At 33.8% G+C, this 18,496-nt stretch overlaps 1 protein-coding gene across 1 annotated transcript; it reads left to right on the top strand.

Moving 5' to 3' along the window:
• The first annotated feature begins 299 nt into the window (after positions 1 to 299).
• On the top strand, positions 300 to 15,132 carry LOC123708589 (carboxy-terminal domain RNA polymerase II polypeptide A small phosphatase 1). The gene is made up of 5 exons (XM_045659371.1): positions 300 to 484; positions 781 to 1,091; positions 10,697 to 10,878; positions 12,206 to 12,359; positions 12,762 to 15,132. Exons 1-5 carry the CDS (start codon positions 412 to 414, stop codon positions 12,918 to 12,920), a joined length of 879 nt encoding a protein of 292 aa, XP_045515327.1. The 5' UTR covers positions 300 to 411; the 3' UTR covers positions 12,921 to 15,132.
• The last annotated feature ends 3,364 nt before the right edge of the window (positions 15,133 to 18,496 follow it).

Consider the following 18,496-nt stretch of genomic DNA (forward strand, 5'->3'; position numbering starts at 1 on the left):
TAATTAGGGGTAGTGAGGTTGTTTGATTGAGATGCTATTTATGACGTCAAGTTTCACTAGCATTATTAAAATCAAATGCAATAAAAACTATGATCTATAAACGTATATCAATTGATGGCAACATTAAAACTTATTTATTTAAACTGGCAGCATCAAAACTATTTTTAGTTTGACAACGATAAAAACGAAGCTGGGAATATTGCTTTCTCGTTCTAGTACTCAAAAAGTTTGCAGCTTAGAGTGAGATACCAAATATTTTGTCACTACGTTGGCTATACTAGAAGTTCGTATTAGCCCAGACTCTGCCTGCCATTTTGTAAGATAGAAGGGTGATAATAAAAAGTTTTATGGTTTTAAAATTTTTAAAAAGCTTATTTGCCAGTTTTATTAGGGCCCATAACAAATGTTTAAATGGACGCTGCGTCCATAATAACTCAGGTGTCACGGGATGACGAGCAGTTAAACAACTATGGATCTGATAGAGGTAAATCTGAAGCTACACCTGTTACCTACTGCCATCAGTTTTGAGAGTATAATGTTACCTCTGCGCGATTGTTTGTGCATGGATTAATGTATCGTGATTGTTCTCTAAGAATTGTGCATTTTTAAAGACTTCAAGGGATAAAATTTGTGATTGGAATCCGATGTAAACAACCGAGCTGTTTCGACAACAGTTACTGCAACCTTGAGGATTTGTCTTATACTAAGCCCACACGGATTAGAGAATTTTACTTCCGCGTGTGTAGTGTTTGTAGTGCTAACGAATAATGGTCTTTTTAGGAGCTACTACTGGCGGCCAACATGAGGGAGATGGAACACCAGTATCAGGTTCCACTCCCATTGGGACTAAGAAGTCAAGTGGTACGGGTGGATTCCTTCGATCGTTATTGTGTTGTTGGCGTGGTGGACGAGGAAAGGGCCCACCTAGTGGAAATGGCACAAATAGTATTGATGGCAGGGCTTCACCTCCACTCCTTGTTATGTCCGACCATGCACCGAGACCGTTACTTCCACCTGTGCGACATCAGGACATGCACAAAAAATGTATGGTGATAGATCTTGATGAAACATTAGTCCACAGTTCTTTTAAGGTAAGCTGAAGATAGCAAAAATGTTATAATGAATTTATGTTACTATGAATACCTGCTCATTATTAAACAAATGCAGTATATGTATGTGATTGTGCCTTATCTTAACTTTATTTATCAATTTATCATAAATCAGTCAATGTCATAAGTGATTTTTGTAGTTTTGTTGTTATAATTATAATAATGTGCATTTGTGAGATATAGATGATGGTTACAACTATCCTATAGTGATAACTCTTTTTTATGAACATATTTTTATCTTACTAGATAATAGTTATTAATGAGATTATAATTTCAACTGAATTTGGCAGCAACCATTTAATAGTTACAATTGACAATATTGCTTTTGCCTCTAAGTTTTACTTTCTGGCTTTTTGCTTAGGTATTTAACAAGAGACTTACTTAATAGATATTTCATTTTCTGTCATAAGATGTTTTCTAGTATATGGTTACACAGTATTTGCAAATATTGGATATGCAATTAATTAATTACAATATTATAAATGGAGTTACAAGTAATTATTATTTTCAGCTTGTTATCTCTACTACACAGATATAACTATAAACAAGAACTCAAGTTTAGATAGTAGAAAACATAGTAATATTTGTTTATGGTTAAAATTTTATTGTCTTAACAACCCGGCCTGACTGCTGTGCTGAGGATATTATTTTATAATATGTAGTTAATAACCTGATTTTAATCTGTTGAAGTAAGGCATGTAATATTGCACCAATAACGCTTTTGTATGAAAATATAATGTTTTAAGGCCTTTTGTGTTGGGCTCACATATTTACATAATTTTATTCAAGCATCTCAACATTTTCCTCAAATGTTGGGATCAGTATCAATCAAGTAGTATCAGTATTAGTATCAATTGCATGTACATATTTAACAATAATCACCTGTTTTAATGTTGGCATTGATATAAAATGTATATTATTAAGGGTTAATACTTAACTTGCAGGAAATAACTGATATGAATAAATCAGTTTATATTATAAAATTAGCTGCTGTGTGACGTTAATTGTTGAAAATATAAATTCAAATTTGTAATTTCATTTTGTTTTCCTAGAAAATGATCAAATGCTAGGCTAAATAATGAAATATCTCTTATCGGAAGCAATTGTAATAGATACAGTTTATACTGATTAAACTTCCATTCTAGTTTATAAAGGTGAACTAATTGCTATTTGTAACATGAGTAGGGGGTGTGCGATGAACTCCGACACTTACGGAAATAGACTCGAGCCTCGTAGGGTTAATAATTGACGATCGTTTTGATCCAATATTCTGTTAATTTGGCTATAACCAGTATGTTGAATGGTTATGCTGGACTACTCTGTAAAACCGATATAATTCTCAGTAATTGACTTGCACTCTTACTTGTCCATTCAAATAATGACCTCATGCAACGGCGTAACCCAATTTCGTTGAAGATGTATCGATAATGACGCAACTTGAAAACTACGTGGCACGAAAACTCAATATCGACATCTAAACCCATATTGAAGTTACCGGGTACGCATCTGTAATTTTATCCTTATAAATCGCTACTCTTTCAATCTAAAACAAAATTTTGGTTCAATAATTTATTTTTAAGCAAAAATTAGTCTAGTAGTGCCTTATTTACGACCGTGTTCTATTTTCAAAATATGGAAGTTAGCAGTGAATTGTTGTATACATCGCATTTCGCCGTAGTCGTTATTACTATTTTTAATGTAGAAACTAAAATAACAGGTATTTAGGTTTTATTTGTTTTTGCCTCTTGCCTTTTGTAGCTGGCCTCCTTTACTAAATACACATGGTGAATTCTTGCGTGGGCGGTTACAAGACGGATTAAATTTTCCTTAATTGGTTGTTACACTAATTTCCATACTATAACATATTACACAATAGCTTATTTACATAATATTTTGGGTTATGAATGCCGTCTCTATATTCTGATCACTGAGCATTTGTTTGCCACTATAATAGGGCACGATTTTACATATAATTAATATTTTTATGATGTTACTTTGCTGTTTGACTATAAAATACGGAAATTTTAAAATGTATGTGAAACGATTTCGTTTCTCCTTTGTGCGTTTTAGTCAGTTGTTTTATATATGTATACTAAAAAGACGCTATGTGTTTTAAATTGATCGTGGTTTGGAGAATCGTTTGCGCTTCAGAGGGCCTAAACTTAATAGACGTGAGGCATTTTTCTCAAGTTCATAATTAAATAATTCTGGTAAATATTATAATAAATAGAATATTAAATAAATAAAATATTAATACATATATATCAGATCCCACTAAACCCCTCTAAACGAGTCGAAACACAATGTTCAAGAAATTAGTACCTCGCGTGTCAAGGTGGCCTTTTTAGCATTGCAGCGAAACACAAATATGTAGCTTATAAAAACATAAAAAAACACGTGATTATGAAACAAACAAATTGCTGAAAACTTGCTTGTTAAGGGAAATGTTCAGTGAAATAGGTATAAATGCATCACTCCCCGGCCACTATTTTCAGTCCTTAACTTACATAATGCACATAATTTAATAGCGATAGGCTCTTTGGCTCTAATTCATATAATATACATTAAATTATGCATACATATTTGGGAATCCTATAGGTAAACTACCTCGTTATTCGTAAATATTATTTTAAAAGCGATGGCATATCTTAACCCCTGGTCTTTGTTCTGTTTTGAACATATAGATAAAAATATTTATTACAATATGTGGGGGCCGTAAGCAGATTTACTGCAATTTATGCCCCCCCCCCCCCCCCCCTCTTGTCAGCAAAAGCAAGCAAAGCTCTCCAAAATAATAGTATATAATCGTATTAATGTTTAGTAAGGATTCTTGATAGTGAATTTCATTTTCAAGCCTAAACAAATGTGAATACTATGTGTAAAAATGTAAATAATTACTGTTTACGTCAACAGTAAGAAAATCAATGAAATCCCCCCCCCCCCCCCCCCAATGGTGCTTACGTAATACAAGGCCCCCTTGGTTTAAAATTGTTCAGATGCTAGGCCCCATACTAAGGATAGGTTTACAATACAATACAAATTATGAATTTTCGTGGCATTCATCATTTTTATTTTTGATATTTACAGCGTACCACCTTAGTTTTATGATTTAAATAATAAAAACTCAATGTGAGTGAACAAAGAATCAATTATTGGAGCATTAGGCTACATATCGCGGAACTGGCCGTTGCTTCATTAACCGAGTATTTCGAGATGTGGGACGCTATTTTTGTAGCAACTATTTAAATAGCAATGTTTAAATACGGTAGAATAAACAGCAAGGGAATCGTGTTCCGCTTTATCGGCTAATCGTCGTAGCATTAAGGTGCATCCTTAAAGGAGCTTAATATACGGAAAATAATGACAATATAGTCAAGGATTTGTACCATCTACCACAGATATCCAACGTATACATCAAAGCTACGATAATGTTGAATATAAATAGTAGTGATGTGCTTACTATATACCAATATGTAGAAAACATAACGCATGGGCGGATCGTGAATTTGTGGGGCTCTGGGCCTGTGCATCTATTACGGGAAAGTCCTTCACACGCGAAAAAATACACCGGGCGAAAACAAGAAACGGGGAATTCCCCGTTCCGTTCGATAGATAGATGATTGTTTTTTTTTAATTAAAAATCTCGCCTATTGTTTTTAGTGGGGGCTCTGGGCTGCAGCCCAAGAAGCCTTTTAGCAAATCTACCGATGACTGGATTAATGCAACTCGAGCGTAAACTGCAACCATTTGCAAAGTTGATTTTTTGTCGGTATTTTATCTAAGATTACAAACTTATCAATGAATAAGCTGATATACAAGCGTTACGGTCACAAAGGATAAATTAAAGAGTTATCGTAAAGACCAGATTAGATAGTCTTCTCAAGTTTCCTTTTGTTTGAATCTACCAAAGTTAAAGGTCAGGAGCTGGCACCAGCTATACATTTCATCATTTGTTAACGTAAGATCATCAGAGCAATTTAAAAAATATACAAATGAAAAATAATATAGAAAAGTCTTTCAGCTCATAAGCAATCTCTCAATAGCAACACTGTTTGTGATTCAAAAGCATGTTTTACATACTATAAATTTCGGACTTATAACATGAATGTAGTTTTGATTAACTGAAGCCACTGCTAAATACTGAAAATACGTTATTTATCTTTGTTTTATCACCTCGGCTTTATTGTTAACTTTGGAACAATAAACCGTATTATTTAAGACAATATTTAAGTTTTTAGTGCAATACATTTAATGAATTCATACTAATTTACACAGTAATGAACCTTGAGTTTTTGTAAGCCTATGATCAGATCAGAGTTGAAAAATCTTCAACTAAAATCAAATTTTCGTCGCAGTTATCGATGACGATATCTAGTTATTAATCCGCCCAAAAATATTAATTTACCTATTTCTTAACAATTATTCTCATTTTATTTTTTATTTACACTATAATTTTACTCAAGACTTCTTTACTTATACTGCTAATTTTTACTATAATATTTTTTTTACTAAGTAAATAATACTTAGTAAAAAAATTATAATAATATAATTATTCTTTTTCAACGACCGAGGCGCAAACTAGTTTTTGTCGTCTCTGGCAGAATTCTGGCAGAACCAGCGCTGTGGAACAGTCTGCTCTTCAGCATAATGCTGAGCCAGGGCCAGATACAACCACAAAGCACACGCATTACACACTTAAAACGTATCTTGTTCTTTAAAAGAAAAAAAATTTTTTTTTGATTATTATTTTATGTGTATCGTTAGTAATAAATGTTATGTCTATGACTAAGATCAAGTGTATATATATATATTATGAAACAATTTAACATCAAAATTTTAATTTTGTTATGTTTATATTTCGGCCCACAAACGAATAGTTTATGGCTTTTTCTGCGGTGTACATTTTCTTTGTGGCACATGGTGCTTCTGGGGCGAAATCGATCTTCGAAACACGTTTTGTGTGAGCGTGTGTCCATGGGCAGTAGTTTGACTATGCAGTCATATTAAGGAGAAAACTTTTAATACTTAGCTGTGCTACTTCTCCATGTTTAGATTCAATAATGTTAATTATCTTTGAGTCAGTATATACGGACAAACGATGAAGGATAAGGAAAACTGATATTATTAATTGCTTTACCGTGACAATTGTATTATTAAAATAACAGAGATGCTTAGTATAGATAATGTAGTTGGCATTCCACATTGAAATATTTGTCCCTTTATTCATAAGAAATCGGTAGCAAAACTTTTATAACTACGAAACTGTTTCATGAAATATATTTAATAATAATCTGAATTTATATAATCATATATTTAAAACGGTCCAGATGCCGATGCACTAAAAAAACCGGCCATTTTTAGCATCATCATTTGTAATATAACATGGCAGTGTTAGCCTAGTGGCTTTAGCGTGTAGGTCGTGCCGAAGGCCGTAGGTTCGAACTGCGGCAACTAATGGACTTTCTGTCGATGAATGCATTTCACACTGGCTCGTACGGTGAAGGAAAACGTCATGACGTAAACCTTAGACCCAAAAACTGGACGTGGTGTGTCAGGTACAGGCTGATCAACTTCTCGCCTATTCATCGGGAAACACAGAAATCCCAGCCCAGACTTTAATGGTTGTAGCGCCACTGTTTTTTTGTTATATAGCAAAAACATATACCTACATAGCATCTGGATAAATTATTGCACGTATATTGATGAGATTATTATTGTTACCACATTCCATCCTGACATCCGACCCCGACCACACAAACCTTTGTTATATTATGTGAGGTGACTTATATATTAAAATTCATTTTATCGAGTGTTGTATTTAGTGCATTCCCTAAGTATCATTTTGCTTTATAGGGTTTTTTAAAACTCAATATTGTCAATTCTAATTTATTTGTACAGAAATTTTATGCAAGATTTAGACAAGAGCCTTCTGTCAGTGTGGTCCATGGGTCGCGGTATCACTTCACGTCAAGTGAGACTCCTGCCCGTTTGCATCCGTTTCTATAAAAAAAACATATATTTTATACTCGGTTTATAAGCGAAGGGCATAAATTCTACTTTAATGTTTGATACCACAATACAGCATTAAAAAATTAAAAATTTGGACTTATGATACCTATCTTATGTTAGTAGTAAAACGCAATGCAGCATTAAGCTGCCCCAGAGCTCTAGTTACCTATCTAAAAAAAGGAGATACTTTAACTCTGCAACAGTAGGAGGATGTTTGTATGTCCTATTGTTTCCCTTTTTGTATGGAAACGCGAAACGTGCCTAGAAATTGTAAAGGTTCTATGAATCGACGTTTCATTGTATCACAGACATGTTTATGATTTTTTAAAAATAAATGTATGTTGTATGAAATTGTCACTGTTAAGACGACAAGTTACGAAATTTTACAATATATTGCCACACATTAACGTATAGAATTTAGTATGTAAGAAGTTAGTATGCTTGGGCTTGGTATTTCGAAAGATGTCCAATTCCGCAGTCACCTAGAAGAAAAAGCCAAAAAGCTTGGTGTTTTAAGCAGTATTTCACTGAGGTACGCTACAAGGCTCAAGTACGACCTCATATGGACTGCTCACATCTCTTGACTGGAGCTCCCAAATACCTTACTGCTTCTTCCTTTTGGCCAAATTCAGCGAAGGGCTTGTCGAATTGTCAATCTCCAATGTCTTACTGATCGGCTTCATTCTCTCTCTCTACGCAGAGACATTGCGTCTCTTTGCGTTTTCTATAAAGTGTGTGTTCCGCAGGCTCCTCCCCCCCCCCTATTATAAAAAAATCAAAACACCCGAGACTCAACGACCTCTGTTTTGATCAATAACAATTAAAAGATATGAGCCAACATTTCGTCTTACATTCTCGAATGTCGCCTACCTGGATTAATTTAGCTTTCTTTTAAGGCCGATTAAAACAGTTCCAACTATAAATGTTCAAGTTTATGCATTTCTCGTAAGTCGTATGTATGTTTGTAATATTGAAATCTATAAATGGCCAGTTACAATGTTTTGACAGTCATAATTTTACGTCCCCTAGTCCCAGACAGTGCGTTATTAAAACAATAAACTTTGTACCGCGCTTGCAACGCTCCGTTTAATTAATATGCTATAAATACACATGACTTATATTTACCGTTATTTATTATTACGATTATTTAACGTTCGATGTTATCAAATAGCCAGGTGCTAAAACTGTCTTTACGTAATGTTCTTGTAAAATGTTATGGCAATACAATGTAAATAAATCAGCCTCTAGGGAAATCAGATTCAAGGAGGGAAGTTGCTCTAAATTTTATGTCTGAATTTAACGGCTAGTCCAAACCCTTGTAAAATTACGTATAAAATTCAATACGACGATATAACAACTGGAACGCAAAATTTTCCATATAATTTGTATAGTTTACACTATTTGAACAATACATGTTCGTGCTTCCGTTTAATTCTAAATTCGTCAGTCCACACAACACTTCTTAAGTATTGGATTTTAACGAATTTTAGCGCTGTGGCTGACTCCAATACGTCAAAATTTTATTGGATTTTGACATACGTGACATACTTCTCGCTAAGTATTGTTTCTGAATATCAGCTAAGTCAGCACGTCCATTTGTGAAAGCAACATGTTGAGTCACAGACCTATGAGCCAAGCTTCACAGAATATGATGGTACGGAGTCTGCCCTCTTCTCTCGCTGTCACAATTCAGTGCACGTGTGGAATGGATTTTTAGTTGAGACGGCTGCTCCTCATTCTGATTGATCTAATCTAGATAGATGGCTGGATGCCAAGATAGCAAACGTAATAACTATTGTATTGAGGATGCCTTTAGTGGTATAATATTGAACTACTATTTTTACGTTACGTTTTAACAAACTGAGATGTCTGTACATATTTTTTATTCATTGACATATGAAATATCGCTTTTTTATTCATCAGCCTTTAGGAGAGTATTACATTCAAATAAGAACACATCAACACAATAACATCACATTATACCCTATTTTGGTACAAACTATGCTTAAAAATTTCTAAAATAATCTACTTATATTTGACGCGAGCTTCGACCCTTTCGAAATTATAACCAAACGCGTATTGTCAAAGCAAATCGATCCGATTTGTAAGATCACATAAAACACACACATACACACCCCACACATAACACATTTCTACACACACCGACTTACAACAAATGTTTGTTAGTACATAATGTTCTTCACATATATTTTGTTTTACTTATAGATATTTTTATTTTAAAAATTGTAAATATTACCTTTTAACAGAAAAGGATTATTACTGTTAAATAAATAAAATATACCTAAATTTCAGAATACACCACTACAAAGATAGAAGAAAAATTTCAAACCACACTAAATTAATGAATTATCTTCGAAGTATGTCCTGAAAATTATTATTACGGCGGGAAAGCGCTTTACCATATGCCTACCTTCGTGCGTCTGTTCGCATTGTAATATAACAATTGTCATAATTCCACACGGCTTTATTGTAAAATATGGATTGGCCTAATGTAACCGGCCCTATTTGTAACCATTTCCAATGATCATTTTTTTTGTTATGTAATAATGTGGTCTGATGTAATGTTGGTCTGAAAGGCCAAAGGCTCGGGTTGTTTCGCGGCATAGCTGTAACAAGTTTCTATCATCATTAATATCTTTAGTCTATGTTTTTAATAAGGCAGTAATGTTTAAGATTAAATGTAAAAATAACATAAAAATTAGTATACTCTCTAACGAGGTTGAGGTTAACTTATGTCTGTATTACCTGTAAATGAAAATAACAAATATCACGTGCCAGTACATAAACTATTACAGCGACATAATCATTAAAATAAACAACTACGAATTATGATAAAATCGCCTTGTGGTCGAAATAAAGCGATAAGTGAATTCCTTAACAATATTATAAATAACCTTTGTAAGCTATTTTGGAATTTGTTTTGCCTTATTAAACATTTATATGACAGAAACTTGAGTAAGTAATACTCATGTTTCTTTAACTGGTGTATATTTTAATACCTTGGTGGTCCCAGTTATGGAATTTAAATTGCTTATTGGTAATTTGGTAGGCAAGACTTTGATTTTATAAAACAAATGATTCCCTTGTGATATTATTTAGTAGAACAGTTCCCCAATTTTTCTCCGAGACGATTACAGCCAGCCGATTTTTAACCGTACCAACAGGGGCTGTAACATTTTGCGGTTATGCGAGCTTATACAAATTCTTATTTGCTACGCGTTCATATTAATAATGAAGACTATACTGACCTGACCAACTATAATGACGTAACCAGGTTCTCCTATAGCACAGACTACCTTAAAAAAATAATGACTTTATATTAGTTTTTTTTTGTATACGTTAATCGTATTAAGAACCCTCCTTTGTTTCTTTAATCAGTTTAAATAGTTTTTGATTTGATTGATATATGCCTGTGAATAACATCGATGAACAGATTATGACACCTAAAACATTACATGAAAACTCTGCTTAAGTTAGGTTAAAAACCCCTTAATCGTTATAGATAATAAATTTGCAGCAATTTAGGAGGTCTTATTATATTCTTCATATTTTTTCAGCCAATAAATAACGCAGACTTTGTGGTACCGGTGGAAATAGACGGCGCGGTCCATCAGGTGTATGTGCTTAAGAGGCCGCACGTTGACGAGTTTCTGCGGCGCTGTGGGGAATTGTATGAATGTGTGCTTTTCACCGCATCTTTGGCTAAATACGCGGATCCCGTAGCTGATCTTCTGGATAGGTAAGAAGTATAGTAGGAATCTTCTTAAAACAGACTATCGACGAATTACAGATAAGTGAAGAATTTTCTTTATATAAAAAACAATGTTTATTGAGCAGTGTTGGCCTAGTGGCTTCAGCGTACGACTTTCAACCCTGAGGTCGTAGGTTCAATCCCCGGCTTGAATCCTTCTGGAACCTTCTATGTGCGCACTAACATTCGCTCGAGCGGTAAAGAAAAACAGTGCGAGAAAATAGGCTTACCTTAGACCCAAAACGTCGACAGCGTGTGTCAGGCACAAGAGGCTGACCACCTACTTGCCTATTAGATCGACAAATGATCATGAAACTGATTCAGAAATCTGAGGCCCAGATCTAAAAAGGTTGTAGCGTCACTGATTAATTTATTTTATAATATCCTTTGTCAAGGAAAATATTATAAATTATACTTTTTTGTTTGTGGTCACGTCTAGGTGATAATCACAGACAGTACAGTGATCTGAAACAAAGTTGTCGCAGATTAATTCTTCCTAGACATAGAGATTTATTGCGTTTAATAAAAAAAGGCTATGTTATTTGCGGAAAATCGTCTTGAGATGTATTATTTTTCAATACATTTAGATTTCAAAAATATAGAGGCTTGGTCATGCCTGCAAAAAAAGAGTGAAACGCGCTTTCCGTTTTACTTAGCGAAGTCTAAGGCTCAACCACCTGCGCCAGACAATAGCGAAACTTGAGAGTCAGACATCTTTTCTTTTCATCGCATTTAAAGAAAAACAAACAGCATAGAAATGATTTTTGAAAGAGGTGCTAAAAGGGTCGCACAATGCGGGTTCAAGGGGCCTTAATGGTCGGGCTTTGACGTGAAATAGTCATTCCCCAATTTATTGCACACGGCAAATTGGTAAATCGTAGGTGGGGTGTCATAATTGGAACGTTTTGTCGTAAAGGCTTAGCGATTTGAGAGTATTCTTGTCAATACACGCAAAATTGTAATTCTATTATTAAATACATTTAGAAAGACTTAAAATATTGATTAATAAATATTTGTGACTTACGGTCGAGTAATGGAAATTCAAAACTACTTCTCGTTGTTGGTACGAGACATAGATTATTTTCCATATAAAAAAGTTGTCATTTATAAAAGGAAAGAATTATTAAATAATATGAAATACATTTAACTACTTAATGCGGCTATGTTGTCTGATGGAGTGTATGTACGTGATACATGATGCAGGTGATTTAGCGCAATGGATATTCTTAAAACTTCTTTAAAGCATATTCCGCGAAAGCTTAAATAGTCGTTGTGTGTACATTTTATGGACTAATGTTTCAAAATATTATTTTAGATGGGGCGTATTCCGAGCGCGATTGTTCCGTGACAGTTGCGTGTTTCACAGAGGGAACTATGTGAAAGACCTGAACAGTTTAGGCAGAGATCTGCGACGCGTCGTTATTGTCGACAACTCGCCAGCTTCATACATATTCCATCCTGATAACGCTGTAAGTCTTTGATTACGTATTTCGTGGTTTGTTGGCCGAAAATGAATATATAAATGAAGATAAAAAGATTTTCCAGAAATCTAAATAATGTAATAAATAAATTATGCCGTATATTATTCAACGAAGCGGTAGTGTTTTTTAATGTTTTATAAGTTAAATTTTGGCAGTTATTAATCAAATATACTGGTTTAAAATGAGTTCAATTTTACTGTTAATTAAAAGCAGTAAAGCCCCGTGCATGACGTGAATGAATTTCGCGTGATTTACATCAAATGTGAGTCAACTTATGACTAATTAATAAAACCAAACTATTATAACCAGTAAACTATATTTTTATGTCTCATACCCTCAACGTGATTGTATTTGAGGAAGAATTATTAAAAATGTTACCATTAATTTCAGGTACCTGTCGCGTCATGGTTCGACGACATGACCGATTCAGAACTATTGGACTTAATACCGTTTTTCGAGAAATTAAGCAAGGTTGACAGTGTTTATACAGTGCTCCGCAATTCAAACCATCCGTACAATCCCACGCAGAACGCCTCCCCTTCCATGTAGCGGACAGTGCGTGCGAGCCCGCAGTGCGTGCGCACGTATACGCTCGATTGTATGAACTACGACAATACGAAGTGCGAAGAAACGTGTTTTAACAGTTACGAAAGCTTGAAGTGCGCATACGCGTACGAATCGCACGTACGCGCATACGATACGTGTATAACCCAAGTCTTGAAGGAAACACGTATACACCAGTCGCGTGTCTACCACCAGTGTCCCACCGATCGCGATTTAGCCAACATACAGACGCACAGGCCGTTTATAGCGTTCATACAAACGATAATAAACAAAGGAGCGAACTTCGTCTTAAGTGCCAATTTTGCCTTCTGGATAGTAAGGACTTTGTTTGTACCTATTTTACAGTTTAGGTATTTCTTAGTACGTAAGTGGTCGGTGTGATTTCACGGCTTGCGACGAATCCCCGCTGTAGGAATATCGATTTTATCTTTTTATATCGTGCTTGGGATCAAATATGAGTAAGTTTCACCCTCCTTGTATATAGGGTGTCCATAAATCGGTATTAATAGGCAATAAATTTTATTCTCAATATATTTTAACATGACTAGATGTAAACTTTGATTTACGCCAATAATACACCTTTATTTAAGGTATTTTACTAACTAGAATTTTGTTAACTCAACATGACTGGTTCTGTTATCATAACCACATAACATCGAGTTAAGTAAAACAATGTAAAAATTCGCGTTTATAACCTTTTAGATGAATACGTACAGCCAAACCATCAAAGAATCGTGTTTGGAACACCCTGTATACAATAATGTTACGAATTTTCGCGATTCGACTGTTATTATAAGTCATACGTGTAAATAACATTGAAAATCTTAATAGCTTACGGTACATTGTGTTGTGTAAATAAGCAATAGATTAAAATTCAAGTATCAAGATTTTTGCACAGATAAGACCGAAATTACATTATCATAAGGAGTTTTCTCGTAATTATTACATATTTTACTGCGTACTAAAATGACTATGAACTGAAATCAACGGATTTTGATACTTTCCCGAGCTACATATTCCAATTTAATTATAAGCTGTGGGTATTATGAATATGTAATTTTGGTCAAGATTATCACAAAAGCATTATGTGATCGCAATACGTTTTTTTCATATTTTTCTTGACAATAATGTGAATATCGATGTCATGTCTTAATGTTAGAATAAATCATGAAGTCATAGAACGGGTGAATTTACGTGTTAGATTCTATAAATGAGAATTGCCGTCTCTCTCTATACTATAACTTAGAGTGGGACGGCAGACCTTTAAAATTTCTATCTAAATAGATTTTATACTTTTCAAAGCTTAACATTTTATGTAAACAACGTAAAATATTAACACAGTATTAACTAGATAAGAATTCGATGCCATGAAATATAGAACCGTACGGTTTAAATATATTTTTACACAATATAAGAGAGAAAACGTCTTTCGCTTTTAATATAAAATCATTCTATAAAGCATTCTAATGGTTGTCGTGAAACGCACGAATCGAATTCCCAAGTGATTGGCGAAATTTCTGATAATCCCTAAGTAAGATTTGATAAGTATGAATTTGATGGTGCTTGCAGTATTATTAAGCAACGTGTGTTTCGATTAACGCACATTTGGCACTAAATTTAAAACTGCAGCTTTCTTTGACGGCGCGCGAATTATTTATTATATTTTTATTTTGCTTAGCAAATCATGATTTTATCGTTTGAGCAATATATTTCTGTAGATGTAAATAAGATTTTTTTTTATTGATCGTTTTTAGAACGGTTTTGACGATTCATTTACTAATTTATGTAAATGTTTGTTATTTAGTGACTACGGTGTATGTATATACCCTTTATACTAGGTTCTATCTGTAGTTTGTAACCTCTTAACATATACAGTGACCTGTAATCCACATTATTATTTGCCTTTAAGCGTTTAGATGTTAAGGCGTTTTTCAGATGCACTAATGTTATACGTGAAAATTTATCGTAGATTTATACGAATGTAATGAAATAAGCACAAAGGTCGTACCTACGCGTCTACGTTATTATAGGCGTACGTGTACGTGCACGCATAAACTTGTCACTGAGTGTGAGTCACCTCGTCTTCACCATATATACAGATACCGGCAAACTTCTTGAGCATTAAACAAGGGAGTGGGGGAAAGTTTGCGCATCGTACACATCCCGGGACACAAACGTCAACTGATTTACAAATCACGCGATCGACACGTCACTCTCCCTCCTCCGCGCACCACCGCCCCCATCCCCTTCCCCCTCCCAGTGATACCTAATAATCGCACCTGTGCAGGCAAGGACATTTGTTCAAGATGTTTGCCGGTATCTATATGTACTTTTGGTATTTACATTATAAAGTGTGACAATATGATGTAAATAGCAAATATACATATATTTGCGGTCGATTGAAATATTAGAAACTTCATTACGACGTAAATTTAGTCTACCCACCCGAAATTCGAATTAATGTCTCTGAAAGTTTAATTGATAATTGCTCAGAATGCAGAATTATTCGGTATTGCAATAAGTTACAACACGGGACCTGTTTGTTTAGGCAACGTCACTGGCAGGTAGAAAGAGTTTTTTTTTATGAGTGAGTCACCTAACGAGATTTTTTTTAAAGGAACGCTGCCCAATATCGTACACTTGACAGCGTCTATCGAAAGGTCTATCCAGCCATACAACTTTGCTTGCAATACGTTTTTTATGTCGCAACTCAGTGCTTTTTGTTTTTTAACCGATGTCACTGCGTCTTATAGCGAATCGGCCGTCCTAATATACGATATGTGTACGAGTGTATTCTGATATGGTGACGCATTTAAGTGCCTTTATTAGAAACAACAATGGGGTACTGTACATAACAGTACAATATAGTACGTTTTCATTCAATACGTTTACTGCAAGTTGCGTATGCATCAGCAAGATAGCGAAGAAAGTGTAGAAAAAGTCGAAGTTCTGAATAACTGCGTATATATTTCAGCTATTGAACGATTCTTAAGGTGCTTAAAATGCGTCGTCAAAATCGGACTACCTTATATATTAATGTCCGCCTTCGAGCAACGTAAAGATTTCCTTATGTGGATTACGTGTCGACATCCATAAGCCACGGTAGAGCATTTAATATTAAGCATAACACTAGTTTTAGGATGTTATAGTAATATATACGTTGGTTAATACACAGATCTTCACAACACTAAAACTTAAATATTTCTTTTGAACCCGAAATCGTCCAGGTATGTTATTTAGTCGTAATTTCAATTGTTAATTTTATATACTGCATGCAATAAAATTTGATTGATATTTCGCTAATGTGAACTAGATTGGGAATTCGTTGTTATAATTTTTATAATGTATTTAATAGGGTATGAGTGCGAGAGATTAACGTATCAGAATAGTGTTCTTTGTTTATTCGATTGCACAATTGTGCCTTTTTAATCAAATTATGCGCCATATATAAAGTTCTATATAGCTTTTTTTTGTATGATTTTAATTGCTATTGCGAAGATAAAGATGCCTTTCGAATATATATGAAATGTTCGATGAAATTTCTATGTAAGGTATCTTATGGAACAAACATTAAATGGGTTTCTATTAGTTTGCAAGGTAAAGTACAAAGCAATTTAGTTATGTATTGTAAGGTTGTGCTTATCCTGTACCACATATCATTTTCATTCAGACTCAATCTGATTTAATTCATTATTTCATATATAATTAAATTACTGATTTCTATCCAGTTTTTTTTTAATTCTAGCCTCTAAAAATGTACATTGGATGGTGTTGGATCAAAGTTCTCGGGATTTAGATAAGAATACTTTGCGATAGGCGTGAGCCGTAAACTTTTATTGAATTTGTCTGGTAATCATCACGTCGCAAACTATTTTTGCCGAATTTTGTTTCCATAGTTCTTAAAGGTTGGGGTTTTTGGAAGTTATTATAAAATTCTGTATGTAAAGTAATAATTTTGATGTTATATTTTATGCATTTAGTTGCGGTGTATCGAATCTGTTTATAAATTGATTTATACAAATGAAATTATTTTTATAAATTATCATAATCATTATCTAAAGAGTGTAAAGAATTTTCAGTGCAATTTAAGCTCGGGACTTTGTGAATGTATCAATATTATATAATAGGTGTTGGCTTGTAGGTATATTGTACAGCAAAGTACGAATGTACAGTCGCCTTCAATTGTATGTGTCTCATTTCTATGAAATAGTTTAGCTTAGCGGAAATGTAGGCCACATGGTCTGCAACTTTTTCAATGCAAATCGTACACAAATTTGTAGATACTATAATCACTAATAAATCTCAAACGGTAAATTTTTATCAAATAACCTAAGACTTTTTAAACTTGTGTGGTGCTCAGCTCAGCTATTATTCATTAGCAAACAATATTTTATTTATATAACCATAATTCCCCATGGGTCGGTAAAATTTGAGTTGAAAATATTTTTGAAAGCGACTGTACCTGAAAATGAGAGGATATATGTAATAGCCACGATGTATAGGGTATCTGGATAAGCTAGGTGACATTTACCTGACACGAAATTTATATTATGGTGTACATTTTTGATATGATGTTGTACAAAAGAGACATTTGGTATGTTATTTTATAGGATTGAAATAAATAGCCTTAATAAATGTTGTTTTTTTTATCACCCCCAAGTACCCCACAAGCACTTATCTAAAACAGGAAGTAAATTTTGTTTATCTATAAACGAAAAAAAAAAGGTTTTATTATCTGTGTTTTAATCCAACATATAAACATTAATTGACAAAAATAGATTAACGATCCTTTTAGAGCAAATTGATTGTAAGCCGACAATAGAAATGAAGTGTCCTATTGGTATATACAACTTCATACAAAATAGCATAACTCAAGCATATAAAAGACCAGAATTTACAGTTTAACTTAAATCTAACAGTCTTCGAAGTAGTAACCATTGGATTAATAATAGAATTATTAAAGCATGTCAGTACAGAGATAAACTTTTTACTTAATATATAAAAGATCCAAACAATTTAATACTCAAACAAAAATATAATAAAACCAGAAATTATGTCAATAAATTAATAAATAAAACAATTAGAACCAATATAGAAGCTAATAAAAACAATCTAAAAAATATATGGGATACATTAAACCAATTAACAGGAAAAATTAAAACATCCATCGACGTAGCTATACAGAACTCATTTACAATAGCTCCTATAAAATTAAAGTCACAATATAAAGAGGACTACAGAAAACTATTTGCATTTTTCAAAATTATACCTATACAAGAGAGAGTGCAACTAGGATTATTAAATGAAAACTACTTTACAGAAAATTACCTCAAAACAATTACAACTCACTATCACTATTCAACAGCTATAATTAAATTTGGGTTAAGCGTAATTAAAAACGAGACGGAAAGCGCATACTTGCTGGGAGAGATCATGAGACTACGTTCCAGTTAATTGTTACCGCTTCCGGAAACATAATTTAACTTTTTTGCTGTGCGTTCGGCTTGCACTGTCCAGCGTCAACAAGTTCCCATTCCTCGGTTACTCTCGCTGCTTAAGTG

This window comes from Pieris brassicae, chromosome 4, assembly GCF_905147105.1.
Source record: "Pieris brassicae chromosome 4, ilPieBrab1.1, whole genome shotgun sequence".
NCBI classification, from domain to species: Eukaryota; Metazoa; Arthropoda; class Insecta; order Lepidoptera; family Pieridae; genus Pieris; species Pieris brassicae.